The 22,797-nt window shown below is 39.2% G+C and overlaps 1 protein-coding gene across 1 annotated transcript in view; it reads right to left on the bottom strand.

The window, feature by feature from the left end:
• Positions 1-17,856, bottom strand: part of CFAP52 (cilia and flagella associated protein 52) — a 34,820-nt gene extending 16,964 nt beyond the window's left edge. The window contains exons 1-6 of the mRNA XM_032212194.1: positions 17,749-17,856; positions 16,134-16,333; positions 13,296-13,432; positions 10,404-10,532; positions 8,735-8,834; positions 6,801-6,917 (exon numbers count right to left, since the gene is read on the bottom strand). Of these exons, the coding sequence (XP_032068085.1) occupies positions 6,801-6,917; positions 8,735-8,834; positions 10,404-10,532; positions 13,296-13,432; positions 16,134-16,333; positions 17,749-17,845 (780 nt within the window). The 5' untranslated portion in view covers positions 17,846-17,856. The remainder of the gene's footprint in view (positions 1-6,800; positions 6,918-8,734; positions 8,835-10,403; positions 10,533-13,295; positions 13,433-16,133; positions 16,334-17,748) is intronic.
• Between the last annotated feature and the right edge of the window lie 4,941 nt (positions 17,857-22,797).

Here is a 22,797-nt window from a genome sequence, read left to right on the forward strand (position 1 = left end):
ATGATTAGCTTCTAAGGTCAAGAATCATCATCTGCCTTCATAATTAAGATACTGTCCAAGGGTTAAAGTTTGTACAAATTATATAAAGATTTAACAGTAAATACAAGATCTAATCTATCATCATTAGCCAGTTGTATTAATGATGGAAATCGCAATATGAAGTTTCACGCAACAGCCTCTTACTCATCTGCTAGCTTGGATATCACCAAGACTAGTTCGCTATTTCTTCCCATTTCCCATTTTTTTATGGCAGGAGGATTCATAAGATGCATGCACAGGTAGTCCTCAACTTGTGACCATAATGGAGTCCCAAATTTATGTTGCTAAGTGATTTGTCAAGTGAGTTTTGCCCCATGTTATGACTTTTCTTGCTACATTTGTTAAATGAATCACTGCAGTTATTAACTTAGTAAAATGGTCTTTAAGTGAGTCTTGTTTCCTCATTCACTTTGCTTGCCAGAAGGTCACAAAAAGGTGATCACATGACCCCGGGATGCTGCAATTGTCATAAATGTGAGTCAGTTGTTAAGCATCCAAATATAAATCACATGACCATGGGGAAGCTGCAATGGTCATAAGTGTAAAAATGGTCATAAGTCATGTTTTTCAGTGCCATTGTAACTTTGAATGGTCACTAAGTGAACTGTTGTAAGTTGAATCTCTGAACTAATGCATATTCCTTTATCCCACAGGTGTCAAACTTGCTGGGTTACGTTGATGTCACCTGACCTATCACAACTTTTTTGGCTTCACGGAGCTGGGGTGAGTGTGGCTTGTGTATGACACATCCGGCCCATGGCTTGACAGTTTGACACTCCTGCTTTATCCATTGCTTTATACTAATGGACATTGTATGTCAATAATGGAGCACACCTGGATGCAAACAATGAGTAAAATAGCTTTTTTCATGAAAGGGCTATATATTCCATTCCATGTATGGAATTTTATTCTTCTTCTTGCATCAATTGCATTTACTTTTAATTTTCAAGCTCTGTCTTTTTCCAAGGTCAGGCTGTCTGAAGTATCCAGAACAGTGCTACAAGTCATTTATACCTTCATTACATCCTGGGCTGCTTGGGAAATTCTGAGTTTTTTTTCTAGTAGTGAGCTACTTACAATTTCTGAAATTGGAAATACATTTCTAAATTATTTTTGCTTTCTCCTTGTCTTCCAGAACATGGAAGACATTTCTGAGAATGTCTGCAGGTTAGAATAATACAAGCAAAACTGTTGTAGAACAATAACCTAAGCTTCTTTAAATAAAACTTTTAAAAGTATGACTTGTTTCCCTGCTGCATTTTTAAAATGAGGATGAAGTTACTGAAATGGGAAAATCAAGTGAAATCAGACAAGTTGCTGGCCATATCATTCCCTTGAGTATATGGTACATCACCAGGACAAAACCTTTGATTTGTATTGGCCAAAGTGGACCTGCTGGTGAGCAGGAATATCTTCATTAGGAAATGAAAACACCTCTATACAAGTTACCATATGCTCTTCTGTGGGATGAAAACAGCTTCTGTTTGAATTATGTATTCAGACAGAATTATCTTTGATTATTTGAATTGTTCCAGTGACTTAATTTTTCTTATCTCTCTGAACACACAAGACTTTCCTAGAGTGCAGGCCCCCATCTCAATTTTTGGATATTTTTTTTAAAGTTAAAAAGTGAACTACAGCGCATCTAACAAAGGATTTTATTTCTCCCTCTGAATTGTTGAAAATGAATTATGTTGCTATTATTACGTTTATAGTCTAAGGACAGAGTGAATACATAGCAGTGAGTGAAATGTCAATTAAGTAAGACTTAGGTAAGTCAGGATCCGTTTTTGATAAAGAAGCTAGATGTCAGGAAGAACAACTGAAACAACTGACAGAACAGAATACAAAATGCACAAATGGGAGACTTCCGGTTTGAGGAGGCTTGCTGGTGGGAGCTGGTTGTTACAGCTCCAGAATCCTGGTCGCGTTTACTGTCGGATGAGCAATCCATCAGCCATCTGACAACTTGTTTACCTTTTCTTTGGGCCAAGAAGATAAGGTGAGCTGATTGTGCTGGGCAACGTGCCCACTAACTCTCATAGATTGTCTCTGGGGGGGGGGGGGGGGGAGGCCAGCCGACGGCAGAATTGTCTCCGTGCCAGGAATTCCTACTGTGATTAGCAGCACAAAGCAAACCTCAAATCCTCAGAACAAAATTTGATTTATTGAAATCAAGATGAGCGGACCCTGTACATGTGAACCTTTAATTGTTTGTATTAATCCTTAGCTTCATTTTTTACAAGAATTCCTTCTGATAGCTTACTTGCTAAAGAGACATTCAAAATGGTGCCGAGCAGCTTCGTAACACTGTTTGAGCTTTGAATTTCTACGGAGTTTAAAACTTCAAAGGGAAGGAGTGATTTAATACTAAATTAGACAGTAACAGCTGCACAATCGACCAGCACAGACTTATTAATTGGTTGAAGAAGATTAAAACTTGGAATGGCTTCTAAGCAAAACCCTATTCAAAAGGTCCCCCCCCCCCGGCTTCCAAGAGCTCGCCTGCCCCTGGCACAAAACTACAGTCATTATTTCCTCCCCCCCATAGGAGAGCCATTAACTAAAGAAATTTTTCAGAAGGAATTGGCTGAAGCATTTAAAAATCATGTAGTTACGATGGAAACAAAATTTAAGGAGGAGATATCCGTTGCGCATAAAGAACTGTCTGATAACCTTGAGACCCAGGTTCAGAAGATCAGGGATGATATGTGGGGGGTTGTTAATTTGTTAACAGAATACGTCTCTGGAATTGAAGACAGATTAAAAGATCTTAATGACGCCAACACTAATTTGGTATCGAAAATCGACGTGGTGCAACAAAAAGTTGGAAATTCTGAAAAAGAAATTATTGTGTTACAGTATAGACAAATGGAACTTGCACTAAGAATAAGAGGGTTGTGTGAAAACAATCAGGAGAATTTGAAACAGATTCTTTCAGAAGCTTTCGATAGTCTGATGGGAAGGCCAGGGGGAAATTTTGATTGGCAAATTGACAAGGTTTATCGTGCTAACTCTTGGCTGGCGAGACAGAAGCAGCTTTCACTGGATATTGTGAACTACTTTACTACAAGAGACATGAGGAATATGATATTGCAAGAGTCCTATAAAACCAAGCTTCAAATTGGGGATCAGAAAGTGACGGTTCTGAAAGAGATACCACCTCAAATGTTAAGATCCAGGAAAGACTATGCCTTTTTAGTCGAAGAGCTTAAAAATCGTCAGCTACAGTTCAGATGGGAGGCACCAGTTGGGCTATCACTCATTTTTGAGGGGCAAAGATACCGTCTTAAATCAGTATGGAAAGCTCGAGATTTTTTACCATAATATCTTGAAGGCCGGACATCCCGCCCCACCTGGACCTGAGAACAAGAAGGACAAGACAGATAGCAAACTACGCAATTATCAACAAGGATGGATCATCTTTCTCTCTCAGAAGTACAAGGAGCCAAGGAACTAAGACAAAACCATGTGATTACCAGACGAATGGATCAACAATTAAAAAAACAACAGAAAATTTGTTTTCTAGGGTGAAGAAGACAAAGATATGTGCCAGAGTTTTATCAGATCATAATCCAGTTTGGATGGAGTTGGGAGGGGTGATGCAAGCAAGAAGGTCTTGGAGATTGAATGAAAATTTATTTAGATATGAGAAATATACTAATGAATGTAAAAACTTGTTAGCAGAATACTTTGTTTTTAATATGAATAAGGGTACATCTATGGAAATTGTATGAGTTGCAAGTAAAGCGTATATGAGAGGAGCTTTGATAAATTTAAATAGATTACATAGACGTAAACAAGGGGGAAAGTCAACAGAACTGGAAGATGAAATTAGGATTATGCAAAATGTTCTTTAAAAAAGGATAAAGTTTACTCCTCAGTTATTTTTGTTAGGTATAATTACTGATTGTACAGCTATAGAGATTAATTTGATTTTGCACTTAATAACTGCAGTTAGATTGTTGGTGGTGCAATACTGGAAGAAGGAAGACTTGCCTACAATTCAAGAATGAAATAAATATGGGACTAAGAAATTTCAGATAGCTTATGATTAAGATCAGGAATGCTATAAATTGTTTAAAGTTAGATTAGTAAGGAGGAGCTAAATTCAATGTAAAGATGTTATCAATTTTCTATTCTTTTTTCCAATATATTTTAGACTGTTTTTGTTAAAGATTTATACCGTGTATAGGTTCTGGGAAGTCGGGGGAGGGAAGGCTAGGGGGGTTGGGGGGAAGGGGGGGAGGGAGGGATGTATATTAGGTTTGACGAGGGATTTTAGTTTTTAATGTAATATGATTGCACGTGTATACTGTTTTCTCTTATTTTTTCTTTAAAACTAAGATATGTTAAGTATATTGATATGGAAGCATAAATACCATCAACATAGATTGGAGTTTGCTCAGAAGCAGAAATACACCAATGAGAGGAAGAGTGGAAAACAGAAGGGAGAAGAAAGATGGGAAGAGAGGGATAGGAGAGGGTAAGGGGGGGGAGATGAGGAGGATAAGGAGGAGTGGAATGTAGAGAGAGGCGAAAGAGAAAGGAAGGGGAAGTAGAGTAGGAAAGGATGATGGAGGGAAGAAAGGAGGCAGGAGAGAGGTAGAAGAAAGAGGTGTATGGAGAGCAGAAGAGCTAATAATGGGTTTTTATCTTTTTGGGCGTTGATGACAAGAGGAACTGATGTAATTACTACTTAATACAATAGGATACTGGCTATGTATAGTATACATGTGATTGTATGTTATGAAAATGGAAAATAAAAAAAGTATATTTAAAAAAATGCACAAATGGGAGAATGTTTAAGGAGATATTTAAAAGATTAAAAAAGTAAAAGTAAAAAATAATTTATAAAAAATACCCTTTAGAATCTGGATTACAATCCAGAGGTTGGGTAAAATATATTCAAAAGCAAAAAAAAAAAGGATTATGGTGACTGTAAAAAATATAAATGAATTGCCATTACCCAATATTGAGCAAGATAAAAAGAACTGTTTATAGCCAGCAAGTATGAGCTAATTGGATATGGGGCCATGAAAACCATGACAAGATTTCCCATATTGTTGCTAAGAAGAGCCATATGGTGTGGATTAAGAAAGTGTTTGTTCTGTCTCCAGTGTTATTCTTCCAGTCCAGTACATACATCTGTACTCCAAAATAATATTTGTCCTATATAGACTTCTGGTATAGATGACAGAGATAATATATTATTGGCATTGGTATGTTTTCCCTTCCCCTCCAAAATCTAAGCTTAGCCCTTGCTGCTGATTTTAACATCCAATAAAAAGTCCCACTACTTGTGGACTTTTAATGTCATATTAAGAAGTGACCATTAGCACACTGAGATATTGAATGTTAGGCTATTAGCCTTAATTAGAATAATCTGACACTATTTTCTTCCTCGTTTTCTTTTTCTCATTGAAATGTTGTGTTTTCTGTTCATGCCAGTTATGCAAAGTCCGCATTTTAACCTGGTTGATATAGTTTTTATGAGTGGTTTGGTTTCCATTTGAATGCATTTGCTAGGGATGTTTCAGCGTTATCAATGCTGATTATGTTTTTACTTTGGTGTGAACTGCTATGGTTTCAATTAGATTGCAGAAGTAGTACAAACTGGAATAAATAAATGAACAAATAAATAAATTTTGCCAACAATGGGGAGAAATTTCCCAATGGGATTGCAGCCAGTGGAAGTACATTAACTTGCAACCGTTGGAAGAAAATGACAATACATGTACTTTCTGAATTCCTTACCAGCTCAATGAATGCTTGTAAGGAAACCAAGACCAATATGAAAAATGACACAAAATCTATCCAGTTTGCTAGGTTTTTTTAATCATTTGTTCACATATGCTAATGAGCATAATACTTTACATCCCCCCTGCTGTAAATTGCTACAAGTGTTCTGCAATATCATTTTACTGGCAGATCACCTGTTCTGCATATAAAAATCTCAGCTTGGGCCCCTGGCACTTCCAATTAAAAGAAGGAAGAATAACAATGTTCGCAGCCCTTGGGCAAAATGTTATTTATTAGATTTATCCTTCATGCAAAAGCTCAAGGCAGCATACATAAGTACTTCTTCCTCCCATGGTTTCCCACAACATCCCTCAGTATATTGAACTGAGAATGTGCGAATGGGCCAAATTCACCCAATAAGCCTCTGTGGATGAGGTAAACCACAGCCTTGGTCTCCTAGCTAAATAATTTAATCACTACACCACGCTGGCCTCAAAATTATCAGAAAAATGTTGTCAGTCAGAACTGACAGTAAGGAATTAGATGGGCAAGCGATCTCCTTGAAGGTTGAAAGTAGCCCCTTGATAGCTCCAATTGTTAGTATTTCTGTTTTATTATGCAACACTATGATTGAAGGAGACTTGTTCAAACATCTCGGATTTCATCAAGAATATCCTTCTATTACAGTAAGTGGTCGAGAAGGAAAGAAAAAACAAACTGAACTTCCATTAGGTAGTTCGAAAACAGCTACATCAGAAAGTAGCTCATCCCAAGGGCTACTAACATTGTTATTCTTCCTTCTTTTACTTGGAAGCTCACTCTGTGATCCAGTAAAAAAATAGCTCATAAAAAAGAGTGATAAGCTTTGCCAATAGCTAGATGGCTACAATTTTATCAGCCTTTCCATATAACTGACCTCTGCTGAAATGTAGCTGCTGTTGTTAACTTATGATACTTACAATATTGTCTGCATGACTTTGCTCTCTTTCAGCAAAAGGTGGAAAACAGCAACCACTTACCAAGCTGTGTTTATCCTTTATTGGGCCAAAATTACTCATCAGTGTGCTTTTTGTATTGATTTTGAGGATATCACCAGTGGATGTGCCAACATAGAAGTAGCTGTCATCCTCTGCCATCTAGGGAAGTTGAGGAAATGGGTTAAAAACCATGCTTCACACTGTTCATTAGGGTGAGTTAACAGCTTTGATATTCTATAATGTAAATTCCCTGCCTTATTTATACTTGACTTACAGGAATAAAAATAGGATGTCATTGCATATAAAAAGACCTAGATACCTATATATTAACTATCTGATGTTATGTGTCTATTTCCTTGCTTTATACTTGTCTGCTGTATGCTTCACCTTCCACAAATCTTTTATTGATGATTTTTGAAAATTTACTAATCATCGTTTAAGGAAAAAGCAACCATTCATTTAAAATAAAGGTGTTCTGGATACCATTGCAGACACACACAAAATGAATAAAATTTCACAAGATTGCTTGGCCATTCTTGCTTGAAATCTCAAATCCCAGGATTTCAGATGAGAAAGCCAAACCCTTATAAAATGGGATGAGGCCACAAGATGATGGCCTTGAAAGTTTTTCTAAATAAAATTGAATTAATGTTGGGATCTCATAAGACTAGTACCAAAATCCTCACAGCATCTCACTGCCAACTTGTTTATACAATAGTACTCAAAAGCATTAAATGACAATGTAAGGATCCACATAAAGAAAAAAAGCTGGGAACTATTCATTTAATATAAGCTTGGCAATAAAAGCAATTGCAACATTGAATAAAACACAATAAAATTAAATTAAAAGGTCTACACACACACAAAGGTCATTGCTTTCACAAATACGACACTTCCAAAGTAGGGAACCATTGTAAAAGACTAGGTCCTTCTATAACTTCAAAATATAGCAAGACCCAGCAGTAGTGTTTCATTCTAATTATGATTTAACATACAGGCAGAACAAAAAGGAAAAGGCACTGGTGGCTTTGATTAGACTTTTCATAGACAAGGCGGGGGCCTCATCCAGAATAAACAAACAAACAAACAAACAAAGTTCAGGTCCTTTAAGATCACTGAAGCAAGACAGAATTAGGAAATACTTTTAGTATTTCATTGTTGAAATACTTTTACAATAGTGAGGCAAAAACAACGTTTGGCCTTGCTTCCAGCTTCCTGCACTACAGATAGGATTCTGGTTTGGAACAGACTTTACAGTATGATTTTTCCTCCTGTTAAAGATTCGGCAATGAAAAGTTTCATGTGGGTGGCCATAGGCTGTATTTTTGAGTTTGGGTCTTAGTTACACCATTTATTACTCTGTTTCTGGGAAGATGGTTCAGAACAGAGGCATAGAATTTAAATGTATCTCCTAGGATACTCCAAGCTGCTTGACTCTGCAGTTATATCTTCCATCATTTCAAAATGTATTTGTAATAATCATTTCAAAACGGAATCATGTTGGTTCAGTGGTTAGAATGCAGAATTGCAGGGTGACTCTGCCCATAGCCAGGAATTCAATCCTGGCCAGCTCAAGGTTGACTCAGCTGTCCATCCTTCCTAGGTAAATAAAATGAGGATCCAGATTGTTGAGGGCAATATGCTGACTCTGTACCCCACACAGCAAGGAATGTAAATCACTGTAGGGTTATATCGAAATCTAAGTTATATTACTATTGCTGACTCTGTTACTTTTGTTGGTTCTTATTGGTGCTATGGTTAGTTACGGCATCTCCCTCCAAAGATTTGAATTGTATCTAAGAGGGAGGTGACAGCAAATGACTTTGGATACATTTCATCCTACTGAATTAGATGTTTAAAGTCAAATGCACTTCTCCAAAACTAAGTAGATCTTCTATAAATTGTTCTTTTTTTCTTTTGTTTACTTGACTCAATTTTTACACATACTATAAATCACAGATCAGTAGATATCTTACCATGGCACAAGCAACTATTCTTTTCAGCTGCCCTGTTTGACATTCAATTGGTCGGATTTTTCTGTTGGGTAAATCCAGTTCCCATACTCGAATAGTTCCACTGAAGCCAAAGCATGTATTTCATTATTAACTCAAGATAGATTTATATCATACAAAACACTTCGCTGCAGAACTAAAAGAGGCATTTACTGTTTCTCTTCTGGACTACCAAAGTCAGTTATCCTAACTTCAAGAAAGTAGGTGACAACTTAATATATGCCAAGAGATTGTGTTGGGAGTCTAAATATTTTCTATTTCTGTGAGTGAAATAGCTTCATTACAGATTGATTAAAGCAGTTTGGAAAAGAGTGAAATATCTCCTGACTACAGCACTGGTAGTTCTCATTTAGTGACCACAATTGGGGCCAGCAACTCAGTCGTTTAGCAAAGCGGATGCTAAGTGAAACCATGATTATGTTTATAATCTTACTTCAGCTTTCCTTCATTTTACAGAATCCTGAAGGTCATAAAAGTGAGCAAGTTGAACTCATGAGGTTTTTTTTAACAAGGGGATTCACTGGACAAAAGGACGAGGAACGCGCCTCGCTTCTCCCCCCCCCCCCCCCCGCCACCCCTCGCTAAAGGGACGGTGTGGAAGGGAATCAGGCAAGCTGCCTTTACCATTGGGATGGGGTGGGCGGTGTTTTTTTGTGTGAGAAGGAACAGGCGGAAGGGGATGATCGCATTGCTGGCCTGCCATCTTTTTGTGGTCGGCTCTATTTTCGCATGGGAGGGAAGGGCGGGGGATGGAAGCATTTTGCTTCACCTGCTGCTGTTTTTGTGGCGTGCCCTCTTTTTGCCCCGCAAGCTGTACCGGTAGGTGGTACAGTGGTAATGGCGGGGACCAGTTGTGCATATGCTTAAATAGTTAGGGCGGGCTTATTTTGGGGGAAGGCTTATTATGGCATATGCTCTGAAAAGCCCGATTGGGCTTATTAGCAGGGCATGTCTTATTTTTGGGGAAATACGGTCAGTGCTACAATCATACCAACCCTCCCCTGCCCCCCACCTTCTGAAGCACTTTCCCTTCAGAACTGCATGCTCATAGAGTCCACTTAAGTGTCCTGCAGGACATTCAGAAACCTTTTTCACTGTCTAGCAATAGTAAAGAAAAAAGCATTGATATCTTTGGTTTCATATATTTTCCATTGTAGGTAGTCCTCAACTTATGACAATAATGGAGCCTGCTCATTACAGTTGTAAGTCATGATAGTCATAAAGTTGAGTAATCACATGACCAACTCAATTTTATAATCTTTCTTTCAGTGGTTGTTAAGCAAATTAGCAGTTATTAAGCAAACCCATTGTTTGCTATGGAATGTTCTTACAGAAGACCAGAAATTCTGGTTTTGGGCAAAAATGTTGTAAACCATGGTCATTAATTGTGGCCCAGTTACTGAGTGCCCAAAATGTGGTCATGTGACCCTGGGGGAAGTCCATCCACTGGAACTTTGGAACCAGATTACAAGGACCTCTTGGGAGGTGTGCATCATAACTTCAAAGAGTTGCTAAGTGACGGGTCATAAATCAAGGGCTACCTCTGAGGAACTTGGGGACAATGCAATTAACAGCAAAAGTACATATTTAAAGAAATGAATTTGATAGCCTTTCCTCAAAAACAAAGCCATACTTTCCCGCACTGATGAACATCTCATCCTTGCAGTTGGAATATACCAGTGTGGTTGGGTTACCAGCACTACGAGCAGAAGCAGGACTACCACAGATGGCTTCTTTCTTTTGGACACTCCACACCACAATGCTGTCAGAAGAGCAAGAGATTTGTTTGTCTTCAGGGAATAGTTATTTTGAACTTGATATGATTGTGCTTCGAGGAACATTTCTCCCAAATAAACACAGTTGTAGCTATATTGGGTTTAGTTACTATGCAGACATTCCTTAGTGGAATCCAATTGCCTCAGAGTTTTGCTTGCTATGGATTTATTACTTGGAATCCTGAAACATTAAGGAGGTCTAGAAGTGCTCTGTGGGGTTTTATTTTAACCCATTTTACAGTCCCACTTTTTATGAACATTTATGAAGTTTTCCAAATCAAATGAATTGCCTCACTTACCAGATAAGAGGCGAGAAAACAGACTGAACAGAAAAAGAAGAAGGGAGTAGAAAATATTGTAACACTTTGATTGCTCATTCATTTCAGGCCAATCTAATGACTTATTCATACAACATGGTAAGCCTTAATTGCTTAGTTAACAGTGTGGTGAAAGGTGGACATCTCACACTAGCTAAACTGTAGAAATAAAACAGCATTTATAGTGGGTTTCAAGAACCAATTAGTAGCTTATCATACATATCACATGAATTTTGGCTACAAAATAAATTCCCAATTTATGTGAGAAGAAAAAGAGATGGTCGAAAAGAGTACTGGGATGTGGATTTCTTTTGATTGCCATCTGTCACGCAGTTCCTCATTTAACTTTTCAAGTAGTTGAGGCAGGGAGAAAATTAGGTCTCTTCCATCCAATATAGATTGGTTGTCAATGCAATTAAATCCTTTGCAGAAAAGAAGCCAATCACAATTTCACACTGCTTCCAGTTGCCCCTGAAAAAGCAACTGGGATATCTATTCCTGGCAAACAAAAGTTGGGTACCACAAACAGGTGCAGAAGACTTCAAGGAAAAATTTATATCATCATCAACAGAGCACCCCAGGAGAACCTCTCATCTATGCTCTATAATAAAGATGGGGCTTTGTGAGGCCACATCCAATATTTGGCTGAACTGATTCGTTGATAGGCATGTAGTTGATTTAAAGTAACTGACATGTATACTGAAATACAATGCAGCATTTCCCCCAAGTTAAATCTTGTTCTTATAAATTTATTGGATGAGAATAAATCTCATCTGCCCTGTTCACTGGCATGTCATGCAGTAACAATCTTTTGTTCATAGAATTTATAACCCAGTTCAAAAATTTATATATGCCAGCCAAAAATGGAGAATATTGACAACATATTGATGTTTTTGAATAAGCACACTGCAAATAAAAAAGTACTTCCCATTATTAAATTGAAGCCAATGCAGGACATACATTTTCATTATCTCACTTCACTATATCCAAACTGAAATAATGCAATATGCTATTTATTTGCTTTTTGTTTCAAATGACATGCATCTTCTATACAGAAATACTGTTCTTGGTAATAAGCATAATGTACAAAATAAGCATCTACCAAGTCCATGTAACTCATAACCCAACAAGCCAGACATAGTGTTAACAATCTTCTCATTTTCACAGTTCAGGTTACAGAACATCTAGTATAGCACAAAATATAGCTGGTAAGTTGCATTCAGCTAAGTAAGCTTGCCTGGACAATTATATTGTGTTTAATCCTTGATGAATGATATTCTCATTTCCTCTTTCAAAAATTCACAAATTTTCCTTATGAATTGCAAACTTAGTGGGAAAGGGAGACTAGGCAAAAGATATACAGAGAAAAATAAATTATGCTTCTGAAAGTCTGCAAAAACCAGGCAAAAATCATTAAAAGATGCATCATGCTGTTCCTAAACGATGGATTCACACTTCAAACTTGCTTCCATCATTCTACAGTTACAAATCAACTATCTTGTCAATTTGCTTCAAATGATCAGATTTAATAGTGGTTTTTAAAAATCATTTCAAGTAGTTCTCACTTTATCAACCACAGTTAGAACTGGCAACTGTCACTAAGTGTTGTGGTCACCAAGTGGAAAGACTGTGCCAGACTTACAGTGTCATGTCCACATCCATTGTTAAGCAACTTACCACAGTTGTTAAAAAAAACATTACATGACCATGACTTGCTATTTCACTTGCAAATTCTCCGTTAATTTTGCTAATTGAAAGTTTGCAGATAGTGATTATATGACCAAGAGACACCATGATGGCCCTAAATGCAAGAATTGGTTGCAAAGCTGGCTTTTTAAAAACTCTCATAACGTTGAATGGTTGCTAACCAGAACAGTCAGTAAGCAAGGACTACCTGTAATCCTATTATTTTGCACATTCCCTTGGAATACGTAGGGAGAGACAGAAAGCTGCAAATGATCCTGGCAATGGAAATGTCTGCTACTGTATATGCAATAAGAAACCTACAAATGGCACAATGCCATTTTCTTTCATTTTCATATTGGGATTGCATTAAAATTGGTTTTATTTTGACCATAATGTCCTATTATCTCTGCAAAATTGCTGTTTCAAGTGCAAAGTAAGCTATATTGGCCTTCTGAAGTTTTTTTCCTCCAGAACATTTTGGAAATTGAGCATAAAATAAAATGTTTTGCATAGCTCTGCTACATTGAACTTTAGAAAAAGACATGATTTGGGAAAGATGTTAATATTATCCTCAACAAAATTTGAGGGGTGAAACTCCAAAGCAAAGGAATCATGACGGAGAGAGAGAAAAGTAACTAGATCTTACTTTCATTCAAGACAGGACAATGGTCTTCTCTATATCTGACGTCTGAATTTTGTAGAAAAAATAAGAAAAGAGAAGGCAACATACTTTTAAAGGAGTCTTACCTCCCATCATCTTGGCCTCCCAGTGAAATCAGGTAAAGATCATTTGGAGAAAATGCCAGATGTTCGATTTTACCCTTGTGAAGTGACAGTCGAGACAACATCTCCTTTTTGCTGTAGTCCCATAAAATGATATCAGCCTGGGGTAAAAATATAGATATGTAGTCTAACAGCATTACTTGGGGAAAAAACCCAAGTTTGTTACAGAAAAGCTATTTGGATCCCAAATTCCAAGTTTTTTTCCCCATATATCATTTCAGGCAGTCTTTTGAACGGTTGCAGTTTTATTGAGACAGAAAAGCTCAAATGGAAGTATAACTTAGCCAAGCATATCCCATTTCTGAGACAAATAGCAGGCTCAAAAATAATGTATTAATACAAGGCAATCGAAGGGCCTGATGTGATCTACCCACGTTATTTAATACTGCAGTACTAGCTATTCTTCTATCCAGATGGGTACACAAAAATGACAAAGCATTATTGGCTACTAAATCAAAACCTCTTAAATGATTTGCTCAACGTCATACCGATCCTATGCTATGAAGCAATTCAGAAATTAGTATTGAACTAAACCTGCCTTTCCACCTAACAGATCCATAAAAGACTTTGTTTAGAAGGCAGTAATTTCTCCTTTTCTAAACTGGAGGTGGGAGAGCAAGAGGTAAAATTCAATTTCCCGGGAAAGGTGTTCCAGAATTTGGTTAGCTATACTGTACGGAAAAAGGGCCATTCTTGCAGGTTTCATAAAACAGAATAATTTTAAGGAAAATCTCTGTTGTTGAACGTATTGTTGTATAAAGGTAAAGGTTCCCCTCACACGTATGTGCTAATTGTTCCTAAATCTATGGGGCGGTGCTCATCTCTGTTTCAAAGCCGAAGAGCCAGCGCCCTCCGAAGACATCTCCGTGGTCATGTGGCCGGCATGATTAAACGCCGAAGGTGAACAGAATACTGTTACCTCCTCCCCAAAGGCGATCCCTATTTTTCTACTTGCATTTTTTACGTGCTTTTGAACTACTAGGTTGGCAGAAGCTGGGACAAGTAATGGGAGCTTACTCTGTTACGCGGTGCTAGGGATTCGAACCGCTGAACTGCTGACCTTTCTGATCGACAAGCTCAGTGTCTTAGGCACTGAGACACTGCACCCTTTTTTTGTTGTTGTATTGTATAGCTTTACATAAAAGAGATGCTGTTTCTCAGTCAGTCAGAGCCAAGTTGCTTCAAGTTTTAAGAAGTAAAAACAATATCTTGAACTGTGTCCAGAAAGTAACTATAGATACAGACTATCTGTATCATTCTGGTGTTGTATACAAATAAACAACTGGCTGCAACATTTTGCATCAATTGGACCTTTTAGATACCCTTCAGGAATAACCATCTATCAAATACTTTATAATAATCTATTAAAAAGTAGTCCTCAACTTACAGCTAGAACCAGACTTTCCATTGCTAAGCAAGGTGGTTGTTAAGTGAGTTATACCCAATTTTAGCTTTCTTTCCCAAAGTTGTGGAATTGCTGCAATTGTTAAGTTAAATCATGGGGTTAAGTGAATCCAGTTTCCCACATTGACTTTGCCTGTTGGAAACTGGCTGGGAAGGCCACAAATGGTAATCACATGACACACACACCCCAATGCCACAACTATCATAAATATATTCCAGTGAGAAAGGACTAAAAATTTTGATCGTGTAACCATGGGGATGCTGCAAAAATCATAAGTGGGAGGACTGGTCGTAAATCACATTTTTCCAGGTCTGTTGCAACTTTGAAAAGTACTAAATGAATGATTGTAAGATAAGAACTTCCTTTAGTAATTACCTACTCAAGGCATGGATTAATTATAGGTGAATCTGACCAACCCAGGAACAATCACAGTTGTCACATTAACTGTAGCATGAAAAAATGCTTCTTCCCAGAGTTATCACTGGGCAGAAATAAGTGAAAATAAGGGAACAGCCCAATTTCAGGCCTACTTTTCAGTAAGACAAGTCAAAAAATGCTGAATTTGATGTTTTAAATCAGCCATTGGCTCTCTTCAACTGTTATGCTTTCTCTGCATTAGTTTCACTATTTGAAACTAATAACCTAGTTTATATTTAGACAATTAAAAAGTCATATCTAAAATCCAACACTAGATTGAACTTATCAGCTGATATATAGATAAAGCAGGAGGATTTTTCTGAAATATTCTGCAGGTGGTCCTTGTTTAATAACCACTTGTTCAGAACCCTTTCAAACACATGAAGGGCCTGAATGATTGGTAGTTTACAAGTGGTCCTTATAATAATGTTTGTCACAGTGTCATAATTGTCATTTCTGATTTTCTTTGCTGGCTTCCCACAAGCAAAGTCAATGGTAAAACTGGCAGGAGGATACAAATGTTGGCAACAATATGTTGTCCCTGCTTAATGACCAGCAGTGATTCGCTTAACGATGACAATCAAAAGTACCAGAATTTTCATAGCTAAGCAGCACAGTAACATGATTACACTTTATAATCACATGGTTTAGCCACAGACATGCCAACTCCAATTATCAGCTAAATGAGAACTAAGTGAACTTGTAATAGTATGAGACCTAACTTGAAGTCTAAATAGTTAATCAGAGTTGAAAGATCAGGCTTTAAAGCACAGGTGTCAAACTCACAATGTCACATTGTCATCACATGATGTATCGCAACTTTCCCTCCCTTTGCTAAACTGGCAGTGGAGGTGGCCAGCACATGACGCATCTGGAGTCGTGAGTTTGACACCCCTGCTTTAAAGGATCATATTTTTCCCCATTTAAACACTAGCATCCTTTAGGAATCAAATACATTTTTAAAGGAAGCTTTTATCCACCTTAAAGCCCATGAATGTGATCTGACCAGAAGCCACATAACTTCCACTTGGAGAAACACTGACACAGGAGACATTGTTCGTGTGGCCATGTAAAAAAGCTTGACCCGGAGTGTTTATGCTTTGAATAATTACTGTGCAACCCAGTGGATAGATAAGATGCTCTCGATCTGGATGGCAGATGAGACCAAAGGGAACATGTCCTGAAAACAAAAGAAATACAAAGATTATTATGTTACTAGAGGAAGAACATCTATATACTATTAAAACTCTGGTGACTGTAATTTTAACTGAGCAAAAGGGTGGATCAGTGGGCAAAACAATTCCAACCAAGGTACCTCAAACAGGCCAACTTACAGAATGCATCCAAAATCCGGAACCCATGATTCTTGTGGAATTGAAATTTGGCAAATTTTATAAAACATTTTATGATGTAAATATTATTATAAATTTTATGACATAATACAAAATGACTAAAAAAATTGGTGTGGTCAGCTTCTGATGTTTGACCATATTATACAGCTCGCAGAAGCAGCAAGAGATTTATTCATGCAATTCATCAAGATATTTTACTGCTTTCCATTTCTTTTATCAGTGCTCCTCCATTACTTGCTAATGCTTTCTGTTTGCTGATACTATGCTCTGATTCTAACCCATTCTGCTATATTTTATACAAACATTAGAGGATAGATAATGTTAACTTTTAAGGCAGAACTTTGTGTTCAGATCTTTTTATTCATATAGACTAGCTCAAAGTCTACTTCCTCTATGATAGAGATCTGGGAGTCAATAACATTTGGTTCTTAGCTGTTTCACATTTGTCAAAAACATTTTTACTATAAAATCAGTAGTAGTTCTCAGAAAGACTCAAGTCTTTAACCATAACAAAGTTTGCACAGGGTTGCAAAAGGAATTTGAATGAAAAGGCAGCAAGTTTAAATGACTTCTGCAGTACTATAAAGAACCCAAAATCCCAGATACACTATGTGGTTAGCAATCTACTAAGCTTAAAACTCTACAAAAGATCTGTACAAAAGGACCAACATAAATTTTCCTTTATAATTGTTATTTTTATATCACACCTTTCCTTTAACCTTCTGAAAGCAAGGTAATAACCATTAAAACAATTCATTTCTTAAGAATCAAATCACAGTGAGCATCAGAATAATCACAAGGAGGATGACCATTAATTGAAAGAGGCACTCAGATTTAACTTGTTTTGAACTATAGTCAAGGTAAACTTTACAGAACGGTTCTTTACAACCTCATATCAAATTGAAATTCTGATTTTTCAATCCTTCCTCTGCAACGGAATACAAACTACTTCATGCATAGATATTTATGTTTGATTCCGTCCATGAAGTCCTTCTCTGGTACAGCTTGAAAAAACAGTTTGGACAGCCCAGCAGTGCAACATATGAACACGGAAGAGGAAACACTTGAGCATGGGACAAAGTTATTATTATTATTTTTTTTTCGCTTTATGCCGGGCAATTACAGAGATCAACTTTCGGGGGAGTTCCTAGCGGGCAGGATGGGAGGGGGCTTTTCTCACAGCTAGGAAGTACCGTGACTTCCCTGGTTGCCATCCCGATCTTTCCCTCTTTGTCCCCGGTACCATTGAAGCCAATGATCGCCTGAAGCTGAAGGCCTTCCAACTCCTCCGCCGACTCCGCTTTCTCGTTTGGGACAGTCGTCATGTCGCCGCCGGCCATTGACACGGGCTCAGCTGTTGTATATACCGGTCGCTATGGAAACCGCGCAAGCGCGCAGGCCGCAAAGGAGGCTCGGGTCTCGGGGATGCTCTGGAAGCCGAGATGGAAGGGGCGGGGCTTTTCTCGTTTCTAGGCTACCGAAGGAGCGCAGAAGAGGTGGGAATGGGGTAGAGTTGGAGAGAGGCGTTCCTCCACTTTTCATGCTTGTTTGTAAATGAAATGAAGTAAATTACGAGATGCGCTATTTTAATAGCAGCAGTTAGACTTATATACCGCTTCATAGGGCTTTCAGCCCTCTCTAAGCGGTTTACAGAGTCAGCATATTGCCCCCAACAATCTGGGTCCTCATTTTACCCACCTCGGAAGGATGGAAGGCTGAGTCAACCTTGAGCCGGTGAGATTTGAACAGCTGAACTGCAGAACTGCAGTCAGCTGAAGGAGCCTGCAGTGCTGCATTTAACCACTGTGCCACCTTGGCTCTAAATTTTCACTGTAAAGACTGCCAAGCCCAGTCCCCAGATTCTTAGGATGGGTGGCCGATCCGCAGAAGTATTTAGAATAGAATGGAATGGAATGGCATGGCATGGCATGGCATAGAATTCTTTATTGACCAAGAGTGATTGGACACACAATGAATTTGTCTTTGGTGCATGTTATATTAGTGTACATAAAAAGACAAGATACATTCGTCAAAAATCATAATGTACAACACTTAAGGATAGTCATAGGGTACAAAAAAGCAATAAGGAAACAATATCAAAATAAATAGTAAGGATACAAGCAACAAAGTTTCCGTCATGGGACTCCCATAAATGGGAGGAGATGGGTGTTGGGAATAATGAGAAGATTAACAGTAATAGTAATGCAGCCTTAGTGAATAGTTTGACAGTGGTGACGGAATTATTACAATAATACAATAGCAGAATTGGAAGGGACCTTGGAGGTCTTCTAGTCCAACCCCCTGCCTAGGCAGGAAACTCTATACCGTTTCAGACAAAGCTATCCAACATCTTTTTAAAGGCTTCCAGTGTGGGGCATTCACAACTTCTGGAGGCAAGCTGTTCCACTGATTAATTGTTCTAACTGTCAGGAAATTTCTCCTCAGTTCTAAGTTGCTTCTCTCCTTGATTAGTCCCCACCCATTGCTTCTTGTTCTACCCTCAGGTGCCTTGGAAAATAGTTTGACTCCCTCTTCTTTGTGGCAACTCCTGAGATATTGGAACACTGCTATCATGTCTCCCCTAGTCCCTCTTTTCATTAAACTAGACATACCCAGTTCCTGCAACCGTTCTTCATATGTTTTAGTCTCCAGTCCCCTAATCATTTTTGTTGCTGTTCTCTGCATTCTTTCTAGAGTCTCCACATCTTTTCTACATTGTGGTGACCAAAACTGAATGCAATATTCCAAGTGTGGCCTTACCAAGGCATTATAAAGTGGTATTAATACTTCACACAATTTTGATTCTATCCCTCTGTTTATGCAGCCTAGAACTGTGTTGGCTTTTTTGGCAGCTGCTGCACACTGCTGGCTCATATTTAAATGGTTGTCCACTAGGAGTCCAAGATCCCTTTCACAGTTACTACTGTTGAGCAAGGTACCACCTATACTGTACCTGTGCATTTTGTTTTTGTTGCCTAAATGTAGAACCTTACTCTTTTCACCATTAAATTTCATTTTATTAGATAGTGCCCAATGTTCACGTTTGTCAAGATCCTTCTGTATCTTAAGCCTGTCTTCTGGAGTGTTGGCTATTCCTGCCAGCTTGGTGTCATCTGCAAATTTGATGAGTTCCCCATCTATTCCCTCATCCAAATCATTGATGAAGATGGTGAAGAGTACTGGGCCCAAAACAGAGCCTAAAACAGGGGTACTCCACTGCATACTTCCCTCCATGAAGATGCAGTTCCATTGAGGACTACACGTTGAGTGCAGTTGGTCAGCCAGTTACAAATCCATCTGGTGGTGATGCTGTCTAACCCACATTCTTCTACTTTATCTAGTGGTAGGTTATGGTCTACCTTATCAAATGCCTTACTGAAGTCCAAATAAACTATATTGATGGCATTCCTCTGGTCCACTAATTTTGTCACATTATCAAAGAATGCAGTAAGATTAGTCTCGCATGATCTGTTTTTGACAAACCCATGTTGGCTTTTGGCTATTACTTTGTTTGCTTCTAGGAGTTCACAAATTCATTGCTTGATTATCTTTTCCAGAATCTTTCCTGGTATTGAGGTCAGGCTGATAGGTCTATAGTTTCCTGGATCTGTTTTTTTTCCCCTTTTACTGGCTTCCAACCTGATTTTAAATTTGTGGTACTCTGGCAGCAGTGGAGAAAGCAGCATCAGATCATGGGGAGAGAAGTTATTACATTAAGTAGGAATGTATAAGGAGAGGGAGAAAAAAGGAGCAGAAAGTTGAATAAGAATGGAAAAAGAAGAAATTGGGGGTAAGGAGGAAAACAGCAGCAAAACAGCAGTGTGGCTAATGGCTGGCTGTACGCTGATTCGGAGGCAGCCGGCAACAGAGAATGATAAATCCAGCTCAGGAGCCCAACCAAGCAGCCCAATGCTTGAAACAGACTGAACGACGACAAAAAGGGAGGCTGTTGGAGGCAGCAATCTGGTGGAACAGAATATTTTAGTAATTTCCTAGACTCCCTGCTACTCCAACCTAGGCAGTCCGGCTCAAGGGGACAGTCAGACATCCTGGCCCAGGGCTCAGCGAACTTAGAGGCAGTTTGACTACAGCAGCCCTACCCAGGGGTGAGATTCAGCAGGTTATGACAGGTTCCGGAGAACCAATGGCAGAAATTTTGAGTAGTTCGGAGAACCAGCAAATACTCTGGCTGGCCCCAGAGTGGGGTGGGAATGGAGATTTTACAATATCCTTCCCCCAGGAGTGGGGAGGGAATGGAGATTTTGCAGTATCCTTTCCCACCAAGCCACGCCCACAGAACCAGTAGTACAAAAAAATTGAATTTCACCACTGGTCCTACCCCTGCGTCCTCCAGTGCCCTCCCCAGTTCCCTGCCCCAGGTGGAGGAGTTGCAGCAGCAGAGGTACACCGAGTTAAGAGAGCTCTGTTCTCTAAAGCTGAGTGAGTGGCCACCTGAGCAGAGCAGATCAGACAGTGGAATTGAGTCAACCAGAGAGCAGGCCAAGAGAGCTGGCCAGAGTGAGATGAGCCGAAAAGACCCAAGCACCGAAAGACAGAATGGAGAAAACAACAGGAGAAAATGACAAGAGGCCAGAGCAGCGAATGATGGAAGTGAAGGCAACAAATTAAGCCTTAGGTGCCGATAGGCAAGGAGGGAAGACCCCTGTAGAGAATAAAAATAAATATAGGACACAAAACAGAAGATAAAAGATAGATAAATAGGCAAATACTGAGGATAAGAGTGGAACATTAGAAATCAAGGAAGCACAGAATTAATAAGACCAATCAAATAAATAGAGCAAATCTTAATAAGGTAGGGAGGAATTGAAGCTCAAAAACTTTTTAAAAAAAATATAGGGAAGAAAAGGATAAATAAAACTAATACAATAGTATATTATCAACTGGGAGACAATCTCTGCAGCAAGTGGGACATCAAAGAGATTCCTAACCAACCTAGCCGACAACTTTGTTATCCAACAGGTAGAGAAGAGAACTAGAGAACAGTGAAGACAATTAACCAGTGGAACTGCTTGCCTTCAGAAATCATGGGTGCTTCATCAGTGGAGATTTTTAAGAAGACAGCCACTTGTCTGAAATAGTATAGGGCCGTGATGGCAAACCTAGGGCATGCATGCCACAGGTGGCACGCAGAGCCATTTGTTAGGGCACACGAGGCGTTGCCCTGTCAGCCGTCTTTTAAGGCCGTTTTTCGCCCTCTTCCTTGAAGCCTCCAGAGCATGAAAAACCAGCCTTATGGGCAAATTGGAAGTTTGGGAACGGACTTCCAGTTTGCTCGTAGGACCATTTTTCACCCCCCAGGAATGGACTTCTGGTTGGTCCATAGCGCTGGTTTTCACCCTTCAGAGCCTTCAAGGGACTTCAGGAGGTTTCCCTGAAGGTTCCAGAGAGCAAAAATCGCCCCTATGGACAAACCAGAAGTCACCATTCCTGAACTTCTAGGTTCCCTGTAGGTCTGTTTTTCACCCTCCAGAGGCTTCAGGGAAGCTCCTGAAGCCTCCGGAGGGGGGGGGGGAAGGCTGTTTTCGCCCTCCACAGGCTCCAAGAAAGCCTCTGGAGCCTGGGGAGGGTGAAAAAACTGCGCCAAAGTGCGGGGGCGTGCTTGTTGCGCATGTATGCACACAGTGGAGGGTCGCGTGCATAACATTATGGGTGTGGCATGCCCCTGCACAACCCCACTTTGCTCCCCACTTTTGGCACAGGAGCCAAAAAATGTTAGCTATCACTGGTGTAGGGCTTCCTGCCAGAGCAGGGGGCTGGACTAGAAGACCTCCAAGGTCCCTTCCAGCTCTGTTCTCTCAGCACCCTATGTCAACCCAGCCAACAGGCTGTTTCTAGGCTTTATGCACTGTGAGAGGTCCTTGGTGTTCTCTGAGTTTGTTTGCTTTCTTGCACTACCAAAACATCATTAGTGCTAGTTTTATAGACGTGATTTAGCTGTATGTTCATTGCCCTAAATTCCATTAAGCCATAGTTTACTTCAGGGACGTGCAGTCACTAGAGGCAGGGGAGGCGTGGCCTCACCAGTCATGAGGAAAAGGAAAGAATTTTAAAGAATTTTTAAAAAATAATTAAAGCCAAGGTAGTTGCTGCCAGATTCACAGTGACTTGGAACAGTGCTTTGTGTTAACCATAGGAGGAGGCCAGAGAACTAAGGGCCTCTTTTGCATAAGGAATTTTTCGCCTTTTAAGAGTTAAGCAAGGGTTAACAAGCAAAGAATTCCTTATGCAAATGAGGCACGTATTCTCTCACCTCCTGTAGAGGGCATTTTTA

Source organism: Thamnophis elegans, chromosome 2 (genome assembly GCF_009769535.1).
Source record: "Thamnophis elegans isolate rThaEle1 chromosome 2, rThaEle1.pri, whole genome shotgun sequence".
NCBI classification, from domain to species: Eukaryota; Metazoa; Chordata; class Lepidosauria; order Squamata; family Colubridae; genus Thamnophis; species Thamnophis elegans.